Here is a 16,571-nt window from a genome sequence, read left to right as displayed (position 1 = left end):
CAGCAGGAAGCTCACCGTGGGCTGATTTACTCTATGCTGAACCTCATGGTTGTGGCTAGAGTACTACTGCTGCCTGTGATTACCTAGTCCAATGTTAGTCGTTTTATCACTGCATAACCCTGTAATAACCTGGAGACTAGAATGAAGATCTACATAAAATTACTGGGAAAATGGAACTTCTTTACGGTTTCTTTACATGAAGATAAATGCAAATGCAATTTAATATAGCTGCACTAGAAAGAAGCAAAATTTTCACCTGTCTTCTTATTTTTCCTGGTCCTGCAGATTTCATGAAGGAAACTATGCTGTTTTGCGTCATTCTGCTACAAAAATTCTTCAGCTCAGTCTTTGAAAATACATCTTTAAGGTTGATCTTGACATGTGATAGCATACAGCAGCTTTGTTGCTAGCAATGTTCACTTAGATGACCAGATCATAAACTGAGTGTTTGTGCTAGCTGAAAATAATTTTCTGCTTTATCATCTGAGCTTTTTTGAAAACTGCTAAAAAATAAAAATAATAAAAAAAATCTACTTCCATTTTTCCTTATCTTTTGGAACTAATCTGAGATTTTTTTTTTGCAGTAGTTATTTGCACGGTTTATTACAAGTATTCTAGAATTGAGTCAAAAAGTCCGATTAAAAATCCTCTCTCAGCCTGATTATTATGGTTTTGTTTCTTGAGAAATAAATAAATTATGTTATGGTGCTCCTGTCCAGGCAAAACCAGAATTCAGCATTCAGCTACAATTTAAAACTGGAGCAATCACAAATTACAAAATGCAGGGTGAAATCAATTGTATTTTTATGGTTTCTATCTTAAAAGTGCTGAATACTGCAATCTTTTTTAGTGTTTTCTCATACTTTGCTTTTTGTTTAAAACTGGGGAGGCAAGATGGGGGCCCTATCAGTTGGATGTTTGCCCGGGAAATGAGAATGCAATATCTGGATCTGTTACTCATGCTAAGGCTGCACCTGGTGATAGGACCAGATTTGACAAAACCAATGGGTCACTTGGCAACAGGTTTCAAAGATTTCAGACAGAGGAATAGAGTTGTGACATTGTGACATTTCTCCTGCCAGAGTGGGACAGACTAGAGCAGATAGTGATCTGCAAGAAATGGAACAATACTGACAGTGCTTGTTCCTGTTCTTTTTCCACCTTTGTTGCTTATCTCTAATTTCCTTCTTCTGCCAGTTCCTCTCCCTATGATGTATGTTTCCCAGGCCAGTTCCAGCATTTTTCTCCACAGTTATGAATTATTTCTCTTTTCCCTGTCTAGCCATTTCCTAGAATAGATGTAGGTTCTCTGTTTCAGTTCCTGTGCTCGATCCCAGCATGTCCTGCAGCACCAAAATCTTCTGTTTATCCAGAGCATGAATCATAGAAGAATTTATTGCTGTACTGTGCACATATGAATGGAATTATTTTTTTCATTTGTTTCTAAGCTGGTCAAATTTGGCAGGGATGAACTGCCACAGGAACAGTAACAGGAATGCCCTTTATCAAATGGTTCACCTGCCGGCTTTAAACATCCTTAGTTCAAAGATGGGGTCTTCTGAGAAAGGAAAAATAAAAGGTCACTAAGGTTCTTTAATAAATAATAAATATAAATCTTGGAGCTTTATTCTCAGAAAAATTGCAGAATTATTTTTGTTAAAATATAACAAAGGAATGGAAACCAAACCAGCCAACCAAAAAAAAAAAACAAAACCCACAACTAAACAAACAAACAAAAACAGCCAACAACAAACACTGGTCTAGAAAAATATAAATCCAAAAGGTTGTTTGAAAACCTGTAACACATTGATAATATACTCTGCAATACCCTTTTATAGTATGGGATACTACTAACCCAACCTGTAGTATCTTCTGTGCCCTTAATTCACTGCTCTTAAGTTTCTTAAGTTTCAGTCCTGCTTTCTGTAGCCAGCTTGTGTCTTGGGGATGTTCCCATTTTCAAATTTATGTGAGAGCTGCATGCCAATCTGGGGAATTTAACAGTGGTATTTTAAAATGATTATGAAATACTAATGACATTTGGCATCCTGTCCACCATTTAAAACTTTTTTGATCTTTAGCTTATTCAGTCAAGATTGATGGCTTGGTTTACTTGCTTTCCAGGGAATTTCTGACACCTTTGCCAACAATCCATTATAATATCAGCACTTGTATTTCTAGATTTTTGGATTGCTCTAGTCCCATACTTCTAGGTACAGCTGAATTGGCTGACCTACATATGAACCACTATTCTGCATTTTTACAGCCCAATTCAGCTTTTACTCACACAAGTAATTATGCTGATGTTCTTAATATTACTTGCTTCATGAGGGATTACTCACACAAGTAAGACTTGCCAGACTGAGCCCTTAACTAGTAAAACTATCTCTGTAACACAGAAAATGTGATTATGCTTTGGTTAAAAGCCCTTTAACTACATTTTTTAATCTAAAAGTTCTTCAGGCACGAGACATTTAATGTAAATGAGAAGCAATTAGACTAACAAGGCTGTGTCCTTAACAAGGAACAGCCAATTAACAACTTCACATCTAATGGTAGCTACGTTATTTATTAAAAACAGCATATGATATATTCTCCAGTAGACCTGGAATACTAATTCTATTCAGTTTTCATTACTGAGTATAATTTCAGGGTTGTTAACCTTCTTTTCAACTTGGCTGGTAATATACAGGATCCTAAGGCAGGCAAGCCACTTGGTCTCTAATGAATTTCTATTTGGAACAGAACTTTTCCCTCTGCAGCATGTGTTAATTTGTTATGTTTCCTTCGCGGGACTTGGGATAACTTCTGTGTAATAGAGAAGTGGCTGACCACTCATGGCAAGATGGAATGAGTCCATCTTTTTACTAAGAAGTTTTCAGCAGAACAAATTTTTCTCTCTCAATTTAGACATCCCTGTCATTGCAGATTTCTGCCTTTGTTACAGAAAATACGGTTTGGAACAATGAAATGTTCTCTTGCAAATTATGCACCAGCAAGAAGTCTGTCACAACAGTTTAAAGCAGCACCCTTTACTTTCTGCAAGTAATCTGAAACTTCCATTTTTCATTTAAATTTTCAGTAGTTTTTAAGAAACCTTCTCAATTTATCCTTAGTCTGAATTAGTGAATCTGTTGTCCTCCCTAGCCATTTTTCATGGTCACATTAATAACTTTACTATGCTATCTGTATATCCGTCATTAATATTCTTCTTGCCCAGGAACTGGTTATGAAGCTCACTATTGCAGAGAGGGCATACAAATTTCGTAGTTGATTATCTTTCTTTATAAGACATTACTGTAACTTATGATTTCAATATTAACTTTTACTATACTCAGAATGACATACTGGCTTCCATGTACAGATGAGCTGCTGTTCAATCCAAATGTAACAATCATTATGAAAAGTGTAATTTAGGATTTTGGGGAAATATTTCTACATAAAATCCTCCAAATTTTTTTTTTTTTTAAGAAAATCAAAACAAGTTATCTTATGATCACAATTTGTTGTGGATGAAACTGTCCACAGCATTCTGCTGTTTTTGTAGAGGAACAGTGGCACTCCATGGTAAAAAGGTAGAACACAGTGTAATTGAAGTCAAAGTGAAACGTCTGAATTAATGCAAACTCCTTCTCCTTTCCTTAACTTCTGTTATCAGTTGCATTAGGAGAGCCAGAATCTGTTTCTTTCTTCTTCTTGACTCGTTTTAGATTGTAGTCCAATTCTGTGAGGTAGCATTTGTTATTTTTCAAAGGTGCTGATAACTGGCTTAACTCTTTAAGTAGTTTAAGTGAATACAGAATCAAAATCATGCTTGCTTTTTAGGCCTTTTCCATTTTCAGTGCTAAATGGGTATTAACATATGGTGATGTCACACTACCAGTAGAACTGCACTGTATGCTGTTTACCTTTCCTGCCCTGTGATCCAGCTAATCCTTGCAATCCTGGAGGTCCCAAAATTCCTTCTTTCCCTTTTTCTCCAGGTTCTCCTGGCAATCCTGGAGGACCTGGAGCTCCTGAGAATGGAGGAAAAAAAAATCCTTGACTATGCAAATCCATTGAACAGTTGATTTTTTTTTTTCCCTACACAATTTAGCACACTACATTATTCAGATATTCAGAGGTACCTGAAAGCATATGGGACTGCCTGAAGAACTGATGTAACTTGCTGTCAGGATCTGAGCCAGCTCTACTGCTGCTGTCTACAGATACTGAAATAGCTTTCAGTACAAGCCTTCTTACAACCTCTCCTTTCTATAGCCTTCTCAACAGAGGTGCCTCCTCAGCTACATCTTCCTGATGTCTACCCCTTCTGAGCTCTTAGATCACACTAAGTTTAAAACTTAGGCATTACCTGGAAATCCAGGTATTCCTGGGTATCCAGACTCGCCCTTGGATCCTGGTCTTCCAGGTTGTCCTTGGATACCTGGTGAACCCTTCTCTCCGGGTAACCCGCAGAATCCTTTAAAAAATATATAAAATATAAAAGTTCAGTAAGATTTTAGAAAAGTTGTTTTTGTGTTTGTTTTTTTTTTCAAATACTGCAGATCCTTGCATCTATTTATTAGCAATGAATTACAGTGATATCTCTGATGATATCTGAAAGAGCAGAAATGGCTAGCAAGAGATAGACAAGACAGGTATTCTGGGAGGTCTTGGGGTGTTCTCCAGTGCTGTACTAGACAATACCAGCCTCTATCTCTTATGTTTGCACTAGCCATATTGCACATTGTGATGCCGCTCCTATCCCAGGGCTTTTAACTGTGCAAAATACAACTCAATGCGTACAGAAAATAGAGCTCCCTCTCCACTAACAAAGCTTACAGAAAATTCCTTAAGTCCGATTTTTTCTTTAATCATACTGAATTACCTGTTAATCCTGGGTCTCCGGGAGGCCCTTTTTGACCACGTATACCAAGCAGAAGAGTTGGGTCACCTCTCTTGCCTGTTAAGGTACAGTGACTTTCATTTGATACAAGTATTATTTTCATCCATGAATACAAAGCTGGACAGTTTTGTAAGATCTTATAATTTAGTCATAGATATAACAACTATAAAAGGGAATGAGAGAACACAAAAATACTTTGGCACATGGAAATTAGCAGACAGCTCATCCTATCATGAAGTACTAACTCAGCTCGTATTTAATATGATTCCAGTCAATATTCATGTAAATTTCTCACTATGGAGAAAAAAAAGGGGGGGGGGGATTTTTCCAATACTGACAGCATATACTGAATATGAAAGATATTGCATAAATTCCTTATGATACTTTATTAAACACAAAGAGCTCCTTACATAGGTTTGTTAGGATTTACACAATCAGTACAGCATGAGTCCATTTACTCAGTAAAGACCTTTTAGGGACTAGCTGGGGACTTTAAGCCAGCACAACTTCTGTTTGCCCTGAAATTCCTGTTTGTCAGAGAGTCAATAATTTCAAGTGATTTTGTCTTATATTCTCTGTACAGACTTGTTCTTTGCTTTTTTTTGTGTGTGTGGGGGGGGGAATATATTCCCTGGCTGAGAAGGTGTTGAATATTTGAAGAAATGGAAACTGTAGCTGATAAAAAGAGCTTATCCTGTCCCCCTGACATTTTTTTTTCCCTGGCAATGATTTTATTATGTTATTCATTATTAATGAAACCATGCTCCAAGGAAATTTCGAATATCATGGATGACACCATTTTGTATTTTGCTGAAATATTTTAAAAAATTCAAGTATTGTAAATTTGTCAGAGTAATCTCTACCTATGCAAAAAATACAGATACAAAATTTCATCTTGTGAGCAGAATAACTTTGCTTACACAGGTACAACCTATGCCTGATTTTTGTTAATTTCAGAAGTTACAGGAACTAACAATCATAGCCTAAATTGCTGGAAAAGAAGTGATGTAAAAGTAACTATAAATCCTGCTGTACTATTTTAAAAACTACCTATCTGCATAATACCATAAATAATTGCATTTTCTCTCATTTTGTTTAACTAGTTTTACAGATAACATAAGTTTGTACTTGTTTTTTGGAGTTTTGAAACTCCATGAAATCTGACAGATTTATCTTCTAAATTAATAAAAACTATGTTATAAGGAACAATCTATTAAAGAAGAAATGTATTAAAATGCAAATTTTGCCTTCAGGTATGTCAGACTTGTTTGTAATGCTATTCATATTTGAATTACGTTCACTTCTGTCCTGTTTTCTAATGTCTAGTGAGTACTCTCCGCATATGAAAGCATATATAACATAACACTATGGTTCTTTACAAAAGCATGTTTATATGAACTCATTACCTTTAGATCCTTTTGGGCCAGTCAATCCTGGGTTTCCAGGCATTCCTGGTAAGCCAACATCACCCTGATAAACAGCAAAAAAATAATAATTGATTTATGATATTCATAATAAGAATGATCTGTAAGAATATTTGGTTCTCATATGCTAGTAAACAGACCAGAAATCAATACGAATAGCAAAACTGTATGTTTAGTTTAACAGAAAAGCATTTTGTCTTTACTACATCAAACACTGACCATTAATACTTCCAAGAAACTCTAGATTAGAATTGCTAATAATTTTGAATGTGTTTGTGCTAACACTTGGCTTGAACATCTTGAATTCCTCACAGATGGCTTGAGTTATTTGATTTAAAAGGTACCACAACAGTGTACCAAATATTACTGAGTTTTATCCCGATTTTACTATAAACAATAATGAGAAATATGTTGTGACATTACAGTAAAAATGTAAAGATTTCTCTATTTTTCTTTTAAATAATGACCTATGATCAGCAAAAGATTCTTTCTTCAAAGAAATATAACACAGAACAAGCTAAGCAAAGATATGTCCCTGCACCAAAAATGAACTGTGATTTGTTTCATGTAATCTCATTGCCTATCTACCTAATGCACAAGCTAGTGAAGAACGTAACCTCATATCCATATGGGACATGTGGTTTTGTATATTTGTTCTTGAGCAAGATGGCTTCTCTGGGTTCTGTTTGGTGCAAGCTGTCTGTATGGGCACAGGTCTGTTTTTTCTTCTTGTCTGTTGGTTTGGCAGCTCCTCATAGCAAGATACGAAGAAGCAGCCATATTAACTTCAGCCTTGTGCTGTTCTAATTAGTGAAGCATAGCCTGAACTTCTACCAAGTGGCAGTATAACAAAATCCCAACATGCTGCTGGGAGAGAGGCCCTTTGTTGACCCTAACTATAGCTTCTGCTAAAATGTATCGAAGTATTGACAGTCTCCTCTCAGGAGGAGCATCTATTGGGTAAGTACAATATAGGCATCCATCTTATTTCTTGGAGTTGGTAAAGATGTAAGTGTAAATTCTGGGGCACTGTCACTTGCAATTTACCTGGTCACCTGGTTGTCCTTGGAACCCTGTAATTCCTTTAAAGCCCTTTGGTCCTTGGAAACCCCGTGATCCTGGAAACCCCATCAGTCCAGTGTCACCATGGTCACCTGGCAGTCCTGGGACACCGTTCTTCCCTGGAAATCCTGGGGCACCTCTGAAACCAATATTGCCTTTTTCACCTGAAGTTAATTGCAGAACAAGATAATGACCAATATGGTCAAACAATTATTTGACGCTTATCTTGAATATGGCTATGCTTTCACACTTTGTGTATTGCCTTAGTAATTGCTCAAAGAAACTAGTTTGCTACCTTAAGAATCTATAAACACAATAAGGTAGCTGGATATTACTGCAACTATCAATCCAAACCTGTGAAAAACACACACCATTTATTATGATATCAGATAAATGTGTGTATGCACAGCTTTATTTTATGAACTTACCTCTTTCACCTCTAAATCCATTCTCACCAGGAAAGCCTGGCTCTCCCTTTTGTCCTTTCTCAAGCCGAATGTTAATGGAGCCACTGTCTCCTGGAGGTCCTCTTTCACCTTTGAACCAAACATGGAATGTAAGTAAATCCTTATAAATGACACATCCTGAAAATTAATATTTACTGAGGACTCCTCTACCAGAGGAAGCCTTCAAATACTAATGCAGATCCCAGTTGTTTGAGAAGACTTGCTGCTAGCAAAATTCATTTTCTTTTGCTTGATTTTTAGTTAATTCAGGAGTAACCCAGCTGATATTAAATCAGAATTATTTCCTGTTTGTCTGGAATAAGGAAGATAGCAATTGTACTTTCCACTCTATATTGTATTGTCTGTGACTGAATACACCTTGGAAATGGTTATTCTCTTTCCCATATTAATGTTCATAAAGATGATTTCTTGTATGTTTTAGATAGATTGAACACAGACAATATGACAGAAAACTTTAAAAATCTGGTTTCTCATATGTACAGGACAAAATTCAGGGTTTGTTTGAATGAATGATTCTTACGTATGTTTCGATTTACAGTGGTAAATGTATCCATTGATCTCTATGCTATTCATTTTTCTTTAGTTTTCGTTATGCATTCATAAAGGACAAGAGCTGGATTTAGTATCTCTGAAAACAAGTGAATATACGCTTATACCAAACATAGTCTTAACAAAACTGATCATAGAAATAAATGAAAGTACAGAGTGAAGCAGATTTTTACAAACCTTTCATTCCCATATCCCCACATTCTCCACTAGGCCCAGGTGGACCCATTTTTCCTTCTTCACCTTTAACACCAGAGATTCCCATTGGGCCTTGTGTTCCTGGGAGTCCTAGGAATCCTTGGGGTCCTTGAATCCCTTTGCTTCCTGACAATATTAAATGCTTTATTGACACACTCAGTCTGCTATGCTGTTGCTGTCATATTCTAAAGAAGAGTATAAAGCAAAAGGTAGGAGGTTTACAAGGACTCATAAGGAAATCACCACAGCTAGAGAGCCAATACTTGGAGCATGGCTTCATGCCAAGATCAAACTTGTCTTGAAATCCAGATTGCCTTGAGGCAAACATCTCCTCCTCCTGTACCACCCCCCCAGAGATTAACGCTATTCTTATTACTAAAGCAGCTAACTCTCAAGATAATTGAAGCTGCAAATTGGAAGTTTTACGGTTTTTTCCCTTTCTGTTAGTTTTCACTGACATTTAGCCTTAGTTTAAATCTAAGCAGACCCTTTAATCTACACCCAGCTAACTAGGTTACTCCAGCCTTAGTGCACCTCAACTTTTGGACCAGCCATTTTCCTGGGAATGGTAAAGGACATGTGATCTAAAACGAGTGTAAATGCCCACTTCCAATGTTATTTTCATACCTAAGTACTTTTTAAAGTTTTGTGGCACAATTTCTCACATTTTCAGAAGTACTAGACATAATGTGAATCTATTTCTCCACTTACTCATCAGCATACATTCTAGATACAGAATACAATCACAGACTGCATCAGTAAAGGAGATAGCCTGTGGGTAATAAAAAGTATCTTGTTCTTATAACAACAAACTATTACAAATAGTTAGGAAATAATATACTGAAAAATGTCAGTGTTGTAAAACAACCAGTGCACCAGCATGCATCAAGGTGTATCGAACTCTTCCAATCCCTTTGTTTTTATTATAAGAGAAAGAACAAAGCTTTCTATTGTTCCTGACTCTGCCTTGCTGCAGGATCTTATTCTAGAAGCCGGAAAGGGAGGAGGGAGCAAAGTATTTCCTAGCTTTAAAAACAGTAAAAATAGCTCCCTGTACAAGAGATGTTACAGACAAGATGTTTTGAGGGATGTTTAACATACCTGTTTGTCCTGGGAAGCCAGGTGGTCCGTTATTACCTGGAAGTCCTGGAAGTCCTCGGTAGCCTGCAGGACCCGGGGGGCCCCGTGAGCCAGGAGAGCCTTTGAGACCTTTGATTCCAGGTGGCCCAGCTAGGCCCCTATCTCCCTTCTGACCTTTAAAGCCTGGTAAGCCTGAAAAAAACAGTTTTTACTCTATGTATGTAAATGTAGGGAAAGGATTCAGCAATTGTATCTAAAAGGTAGAAAGTGATAAATATCATCAAACATAGCAAAATGACTTGGAAACTTTGCCACCATGCTGAAGTCCTGCCTCTGTCTAGATTTTCTTCTTTAGTCGGAGACATATCAGTAGAAGTTCCCTGTGAAAAATCCCAACTTTTCATTGCTAAGTACTTTTAATATACGTCTACTAGCTCTCATTAAGTAACACTTCAGCTTAAGAATAAGGAAGATAAAATTATCACAGCAATGCCAGGAGTTCAATTAAGTTACACAGGACAACAGAGTATAAGGTAATTAATTCTTCTCTTTATTACTTTACAGTAAACACATTATGATTTGGTCAGTTAAGGATCAGTATTTATGGGAAGGGATGGAGAGTTGGGATAAATCTGAGTTGAACATATTATACATTCTCCAAGTTATAGGAAATGTACAAAATACACCTCCACTAATGAGCAGCCCCCATGGAAGTATTTGTCATACTAGCCACAAAAACCACATGGTTAAATCTCCTAGAAAAGACGTGCAAATCTTAGACCTGTGAGGAAACCTCATGAATTCTACATACCTTGAGGGCCTGGCAGGCCTATGACACCTCTGAGTCCTGGTGGCCCTGGTAATCCCGTGTCACATGGTGGACCAGGGAAGCCTGGACAGCCTGGTGCTCCTATATCACCTTCTGGGCCTCTAAAACCTTTAGCACCTGGAAATCCTGGGGTACCAGGCTGCCCTGGAAACAAACAAAAAAATAAATTGTAAAATCTTCCCCTTAAACTTCTCACTATCACTCAGAATTCCTAACTTCAATTTTGAAATTATATGTTCAGTAATTGGAATATCTCACTTATCCTACAACTTTTACGTACTTTGTGAAAACTGATCTTTTCTGCAATTTAGAATTGGCTGTTTTGGAGAGCTTCATTCTTTGAAGAACAATTATTCAGCTCTCACCTATAGGTGAGGAGGGCTTATACTGTATAATATAATATATATATATATATACATATAATATTGTTCAGGATTATATTGTATAATTCTGGGCAAAGAAATTCACCTCTCTTTCCCTGAGTGTTCTCCCACCTTTAGCCCATCTTTTCAGATTTGAGTAAGCAATTTGAGGCAGGGACTATCTTTGCATCTGTAGAACAGAGCAAGAGACCCTAAGCGCAGATGGCCTGTAGGCAGAAAGTAACAGCAGTAACAATAGGAAGCTGCGCTGTTACTGCATGGACTGGGGAAAGGCATCTTCCTCCTCCTGCAGTTCAGATCTCCTCAGTGGCTGATCAGCCTTAACTGTGACAATGTAAATGTAAAAATATGGAGTACCCTACATAGTCACCATTATGCAGACAAGATGCAGGCAAGAGTAGGTTTTATTGCTATCAGCACTGACCTCACTCAGACTTTCTCCTTTGACTATGTAAAAATGCTTCATAAAAACTTTCGTACCTTGAAGCCCAGGAATGCCTGGATCACCCCTTGCTCCTTGTGCACCAGGTGGTCCTGGCAGTCCCCTATTGCCTGGGGTTCCTGGAGGACCATATGTAGTATCACCTGGAACACCTTTCTGACCATCTATGCCAGGTGGACCTGGAGCACCATTTTTACCATTAATGGTGGATCCTCTTTCACCTTCCTCACCAGGATCACCAGCTTTGCCTCGGAAGCCTGTTGGTATGATATCAAGTTTTTTTTCCAAAACTGTGGAATATTATAATGCAAATTCAACCAGAATTACATTACCAGTTTGCAAAGAACAGTATTACACAGACAATGTCAGACTTTTCATTTACAGATAATGATATGTGAAGAAAAAAGGGGAAAATTATTCCTGTGGGAAGGGACAGTGATTTTCTCTAGGGCAGCATTTATCTTGTGTGTTGTCATTCTTGTTAAGTTCAATTCCTTTACTGAAATTATACTAGTTATTCTCAGTTTTCTATGAAAATTTATAACACCAAATTTATTTCCTCCCTGTACAATGAACTTCAGGTCACTGCAGTACCTGCTAGAAGAAAGGACAGACGCTGAAGATTCCTCTTCTATTAGGTTTGGTTGAAATATAATTCTATTCCACCACAGTAGCTACTTTACCCTGTATATATGCATTACAGCTTGACCAGCATATCCCCTGGACTGAGAAAAGCAAATTCACCTTCTGGCCCAGGGATTCCTGCTCCTGGTCTGCCTCGCTGGCCTTTTTGCCCATCAAAGCCATTTGGTCCAGGACGACCAGGGAGTCCTTTTAAACCCTTTGGTCCTGGAAACGGAAAGAAAAGAAGTCAAAACCCGACAGAGCTCTAAAATTTGTGACCTAAGGAAACAGTATGTCATCTTTATTCCATGCAGATTCATGTACTTTGAAGACAAGTAGACTCATGAACTTCTAACATTTTAGGCTAACATTTCTAACATTTTAATCTAACATTAAGATCCAACACCCAAGTCATAACCAAATCTATGGCTGCTGTTTTTTCTAAATGGATTTGCATAATGCATAAACAGCAGACTGCAAATCACCAGAGTAAATTAGGAAAAAAAAAAACTGTAACATTTTAATGTTAGAGGACAGCAACCTAGTTATTGACAAATTACTAGTAATTTGTCAAATATTAGTAACCTAGCAATTTGTAAATTTACAAACTTGCAAAATTAGTAACCTAGTAAATTGACAAAATTACAGTTGTCAAATCACATTCTTCTGTGCTATCTGCTTCTCCTGGAATCATTAGGTTTAACTCAATACACTAAACTCTGTTCTCTCATGTCTGTATAGAATTTAGCTACCACTCACAATACTGGTATCGGGGAGCTGTGTAATACCACATTAAAGGGACAACTTGAAAATCCATTTGTTCTGATCATGATTTTCTGTGGTACTTCACATGTTTCGGAGGTGATCAGAGCAATATCTGGACAGTTTCTGGATGAGTTCTTTGAATTTAAGTTAAGTTGAACAAGGGAAGTAGTAAGTATTGAGATTTTAAGGCTCACTTGCAACCTGCCATGAACAATATTATCTTAGAAATTACAGACTTGCAGCGTATCTTTTGCCAGGCACACCTTTTTCCCCCCTTATCCAGATATGGATGTTCAAGGTCCTATCTGAGTCCAGCCAACTGCCCATTTAACAGCTTCTCATATTTTTTAACTGAAGCAGGACAGAATTTCAGAAATGAAGCTACCTTCATTTAATATCTTGATCGATGACCTGGATGAGGGGATCGAGTGCACCCTCAGTAAGTTTGCAGATGACACCAAGTTAGGTGCGTGTGTCGATCTGCTCGAGGGAAAGAAGGCTCTGCAGGAAGATCTGGATAGGCTGGACCAATGGGCTGAGGTCAACTGTATGAAGTTCAACAAGGCCAAGTGCCGGGTCCTGCACCTGGGGCGCAACAACCCCAAGCAGCGCTACAGGCTGGGAGATGAGTGGCTGGAAAAGCTGCCTGGCCGAGAAGGACCTGGGAGTACTGGTTGATAGTCGGCTGAATATGAGCCAGCAGTGTGCTCAGGTGGCCAAGAAGGCCAACAGCATCCTGGCTTGCATAAGAAGCAGTGTGGCCAGCAGGTCTAAGGAGGTGATTGTCCCCCTGTACTCGGCTCTGGTGAGGCCGCACCTCGAGTACTGTGTTCAGTTTTGGGCCCCTCGCTACAAGAAGGACATGGAGGTGCTCGAGAGAGTCCAGAGAAGGGCAATGAAGCTGGTGAGGGGTCTGGAGAACACGTCTTACAAGGAGCGGCTGAGGGAGCTGGGGTTGTTTAGCCTGGAGAAGAGGAGGCTCAGGGGAGACCTCATTGCTCTCTATAGGTACCTTAAAGGAGGCTGTAGAGAGGTGGGGGTTGGTCTATTCTCCCACGTGGCTGGTGACAGGACAAGGGGGAATGGGCTAAAGTTGCGCCAGGGGAGGTTTAGGTTGGATATTAGGAAGAACTTCTTTACTGAAAGGGTTGTTAGGCATTGGAATGGGCTGCCCAGGGAGGTGGTTGAGTCGCCATCCCTGGAGGTGTTTAAAAGACGTTTAGATGTTGAGCTTAGTGATATGGTTTAGTGGAGGACTTGTTAGTGTTAGGGCAGAGGTTGGACTAGATGATCTTGGAGGTCTCTTCCAACCTAGACGATTCTGTGATTCATTTAGCCATTTCTACGGAGGCTGCCTGCACACCTTTTGATCACGCAAATTGCAGCTGTCTAGCTCTTGGTTGTAAAAGATTATTAAATTCCTGTGCACTTGCAGTTTTACATTTTGAGACATCTATCTGTTGAAAAACTAGAATGTTTAGTGTATCTTTTTAGGATAGCTTCTTTGTTTTTTAATTAGCAATTAAAAACTCTGTTTTGATTAAAAACAAAAATTCCCTCATTTGTAAACATACCTTGAACACCTTTAAAACCTGGGGGACCTCGGTTTCCAGGGGATGGTGATACAATACAGACAGTCTCACCTGAAGCAAGAGGGACAACGAAATAGGTCTATTTGATTTTAGAATAAATAGTCTGAACATTTACTATAATATTTCTGTGGAAATAACCAGCCAGATGCGTAAAGAGAAAGGTCTGTTTACGTCTATAGTTATTTCCACATCATTTAAGGTTTGATGAGAATCTTAAAATGTATTTCTCTTGCCACTTATTTTGTACAGAATATTGGTAATGACTCAAGTTGATGTAATACAGTTGTATTCTGTAAAGACAAAGATTTTTTGTGTCTGTGTTGGCAGAAATTTGTCTTTACAATAGAGTCTGTTGAAAGAAAGAGAAATGATATTTTCATCTCAGTTCTATGTACATTTCTGATTTATACATATTGACAATCAGTGAAATTTTTTTTCTTTGGTAGGGAATTTTTGTAAACAAACAAACAAAAAGACCATGCCTTAAATATTAGTTGTCTTTTCCTGCTCCTTCAGCAAAAAAGCATTGCCCTGCAAATCCTTATATACAGGAGTAGTCTTCACTCCAGCAATTAATTCCTCTGGTAGTGTGCAAGTAACACACTGCAGGTTCAAGGCCCCTTGAGATTCATATAGTCACCAGTGTGCACTGCTAAATGCTGACAGTTTTGTACCTTTCAGTAGCCATGCTTCATGGGACCACTGAGCTTGCCAAAATTGATTTTTACTATAAATGGATAACACTGTATAGAATACATATGAAGCTGTAATTGATGCTATCAGATGTGTTTTTCATTATTTGGCTTTTAAAGTAAATATTCAAAATTACCTTTCTGACCCTTTAGACCAGGCGGCCCAATACTACCAGTATCACCAAAGTCTCCATGGGTACCTCTGACTCCAGGAGGGCCAGGAATCCCCAAACCTGGCAGTCCTATTGGTCCTTTTACTCCAGGGAGTCCTGGGATTCCAGGGAGTCCTTTATCACCTGGCACTGGTATTCCAGAATCACCCTAAAAGAACTAAACTGTTAATAAGAAATAGCATGACCTGATTCCTTTCCTCTCTTTGATTATCAAAAGCCACGTTAGAAAATTATCTGGAGAAACCACTGTTCTTCATGTAACTATATGGGTGATGTTATTAGTTTTAAATATTCAAAGGCAATAGGAATAGAGGGCAAATTTTGTTTCTTCCTGATCCCATAATATTGACACAGTATACGCAGAAGTTATGTCTAGAAATAACAAAATAAACAGTAGTATTTCCAATAAAATCTTTTTTTCAATGGATACTATGATTTTTGATCTAGGCTAACAGAAAATGTTAAAACTGATTAATCTGCTACAAATTTGGAATACAATGACAGTTTTCATTAAGAGCTAGCCTTTCTTAAGACACTATATTAACTGATATAAAAAAAAAAAAATCTTAGAAAGTCAAACGTACCTCAGCTCCTTTCTCCCCAGGCAATCCTAAATCCCCATCTCTGCCATCATTACCTCTTTGGCCTGGAAATCCTGGAACCCCAGCAGGACCTCTTTCACCTTTTATTCCTTAAAACAATTAAAAAGGTATAATATTTACACCATGTTTTCTTATTTATTTTCTGCTTAGATAAACACAGGGTAACCATTCATCATATCTGGATCTGTATGGCAATTTTCAGTTCTTGAATTCTGGTTTCCTTAATGAGGTAATTTAGGCTTAGGAAGGCAGTATGTATGTAGTTGGACACCTCATGGAACAATGTGGTCTCTGTAAAAGATGTGTTTACAGGCACTGGAAGTATGTAGCTTCTGTTCATGTTATACACAGAGTGAAAACATTGTGCTATTGAAATCAGTCAGAGTTTGATCCTTAATTTCAGTGAAATCAGTATGCACAAATATTCCCCAAAGGTTTTAATTGTTTCTTTTTTCTTCTTACTTTTCCCTCCAGATTTCTCTTGGACTGATATTTATTAAAATGTATTTTTTGCATAAAGGACAATAGTACTATTCTAACCCAAAAATTCATTTTGCTGTGTCAAGAAATTCTTTATAAATAAACAGCAAATGTTTTGCCCTTCTCCAACGTCTGTAAATAAACACAGGCATCCAAAGCTAAACTAACTTTTCACAAACAATAAGATGGGCTTTTTTTTGTCTGAATAATTAATGTAGCATTTGTAACTAAGCTTTCCCATCAGATTACTGTAATTTGTTGTGCTCTTTCTCTTTTGGTTTTGCAAATTATAACCATAACTGTGGAGAGTTTTTGATCTATTTA

At 37.8% G+C, this 16,571-nt stretch overlaps 1 protein-coding gene across 1 annotated transcript in view; it reads right to left on the bottom strand.

Moving 5' to 3' along the window:
* Positions 1-16,571, bottom strand: part of COL4A4 (collagen type IV alpha 4 chain) — a 62,707-nt gene that overhangs the window by 11,467 nt on the left and 34,669 nt on the right. Inside the window, exons 23-36 of the mRNA XM_035544727.1 lie at positions 15,750-15,856; positions 15,130-15,313; positions 14,283-14,351; positions 12,064-12,168; positions 11,358-11,576; positions 10,477-10,638; positions 9,687-9,857; positions 8,568-8,711; positions 7,803-7,910; positions 7,360-7,538; positions 6,295-6,358; positions 4,871-4,945; positions 4,355-4,462; positions 3,909-4,016 (exon numbers count right to left, since the gene is read on the bottom strand). Of these exons, the coding sequence (XP_035400620.1) occupies positions 3,909-4,016; positions 4,355-4,462; positions 4,871-4,945; positions 6,295-6,358; positions 7,360-7,538; positions 7,803-7,910; positions 8,568-8,711; positions 9,687-9,857; positions 10,477-10,638; positions 11,358-11,576; positions 12,064-12,168; positions 14,283-14,351; positions 15,130-15,313; positions 15,750-15,856 (1,803 nt within the window). The remainder of the gene's footprint in view (positions 1-3,908; positions 4,017-4,354; positions 4,463-4,870; positions 4,946-6,294; positions 6,359-7,359; positions 7,539-7,802; positions 7,911-8,567; positions 8,712-9,686; positions 9,858-10,476; positions 10,639-11,357; positions 11,577-12,063; positions 12,169-14,282; positions 14,352-15,129; positions 15,314-15,749; positions 15,857-16,571) is intronic.

This window comes from Cygnus atratus, chromosome 9 (assembly GCF_013377495.2).
Source record: "Cygnus atratus isolate AKBS03 ecotype Queensland, Australia chromosome 9, CAtr_DNAZoo_HiC_assembly, whole genome shotgun sequence".
NCBI lineage: Eukaryota > Metazoa > Chordata > Aves > Anseriformes > Anatidae > Cygnus > Cygnus atratus.
Note: the sequence above shows the minus strand (reverse complement) of the source record. Positions and strands in the feature narration are given on the sequence as shown.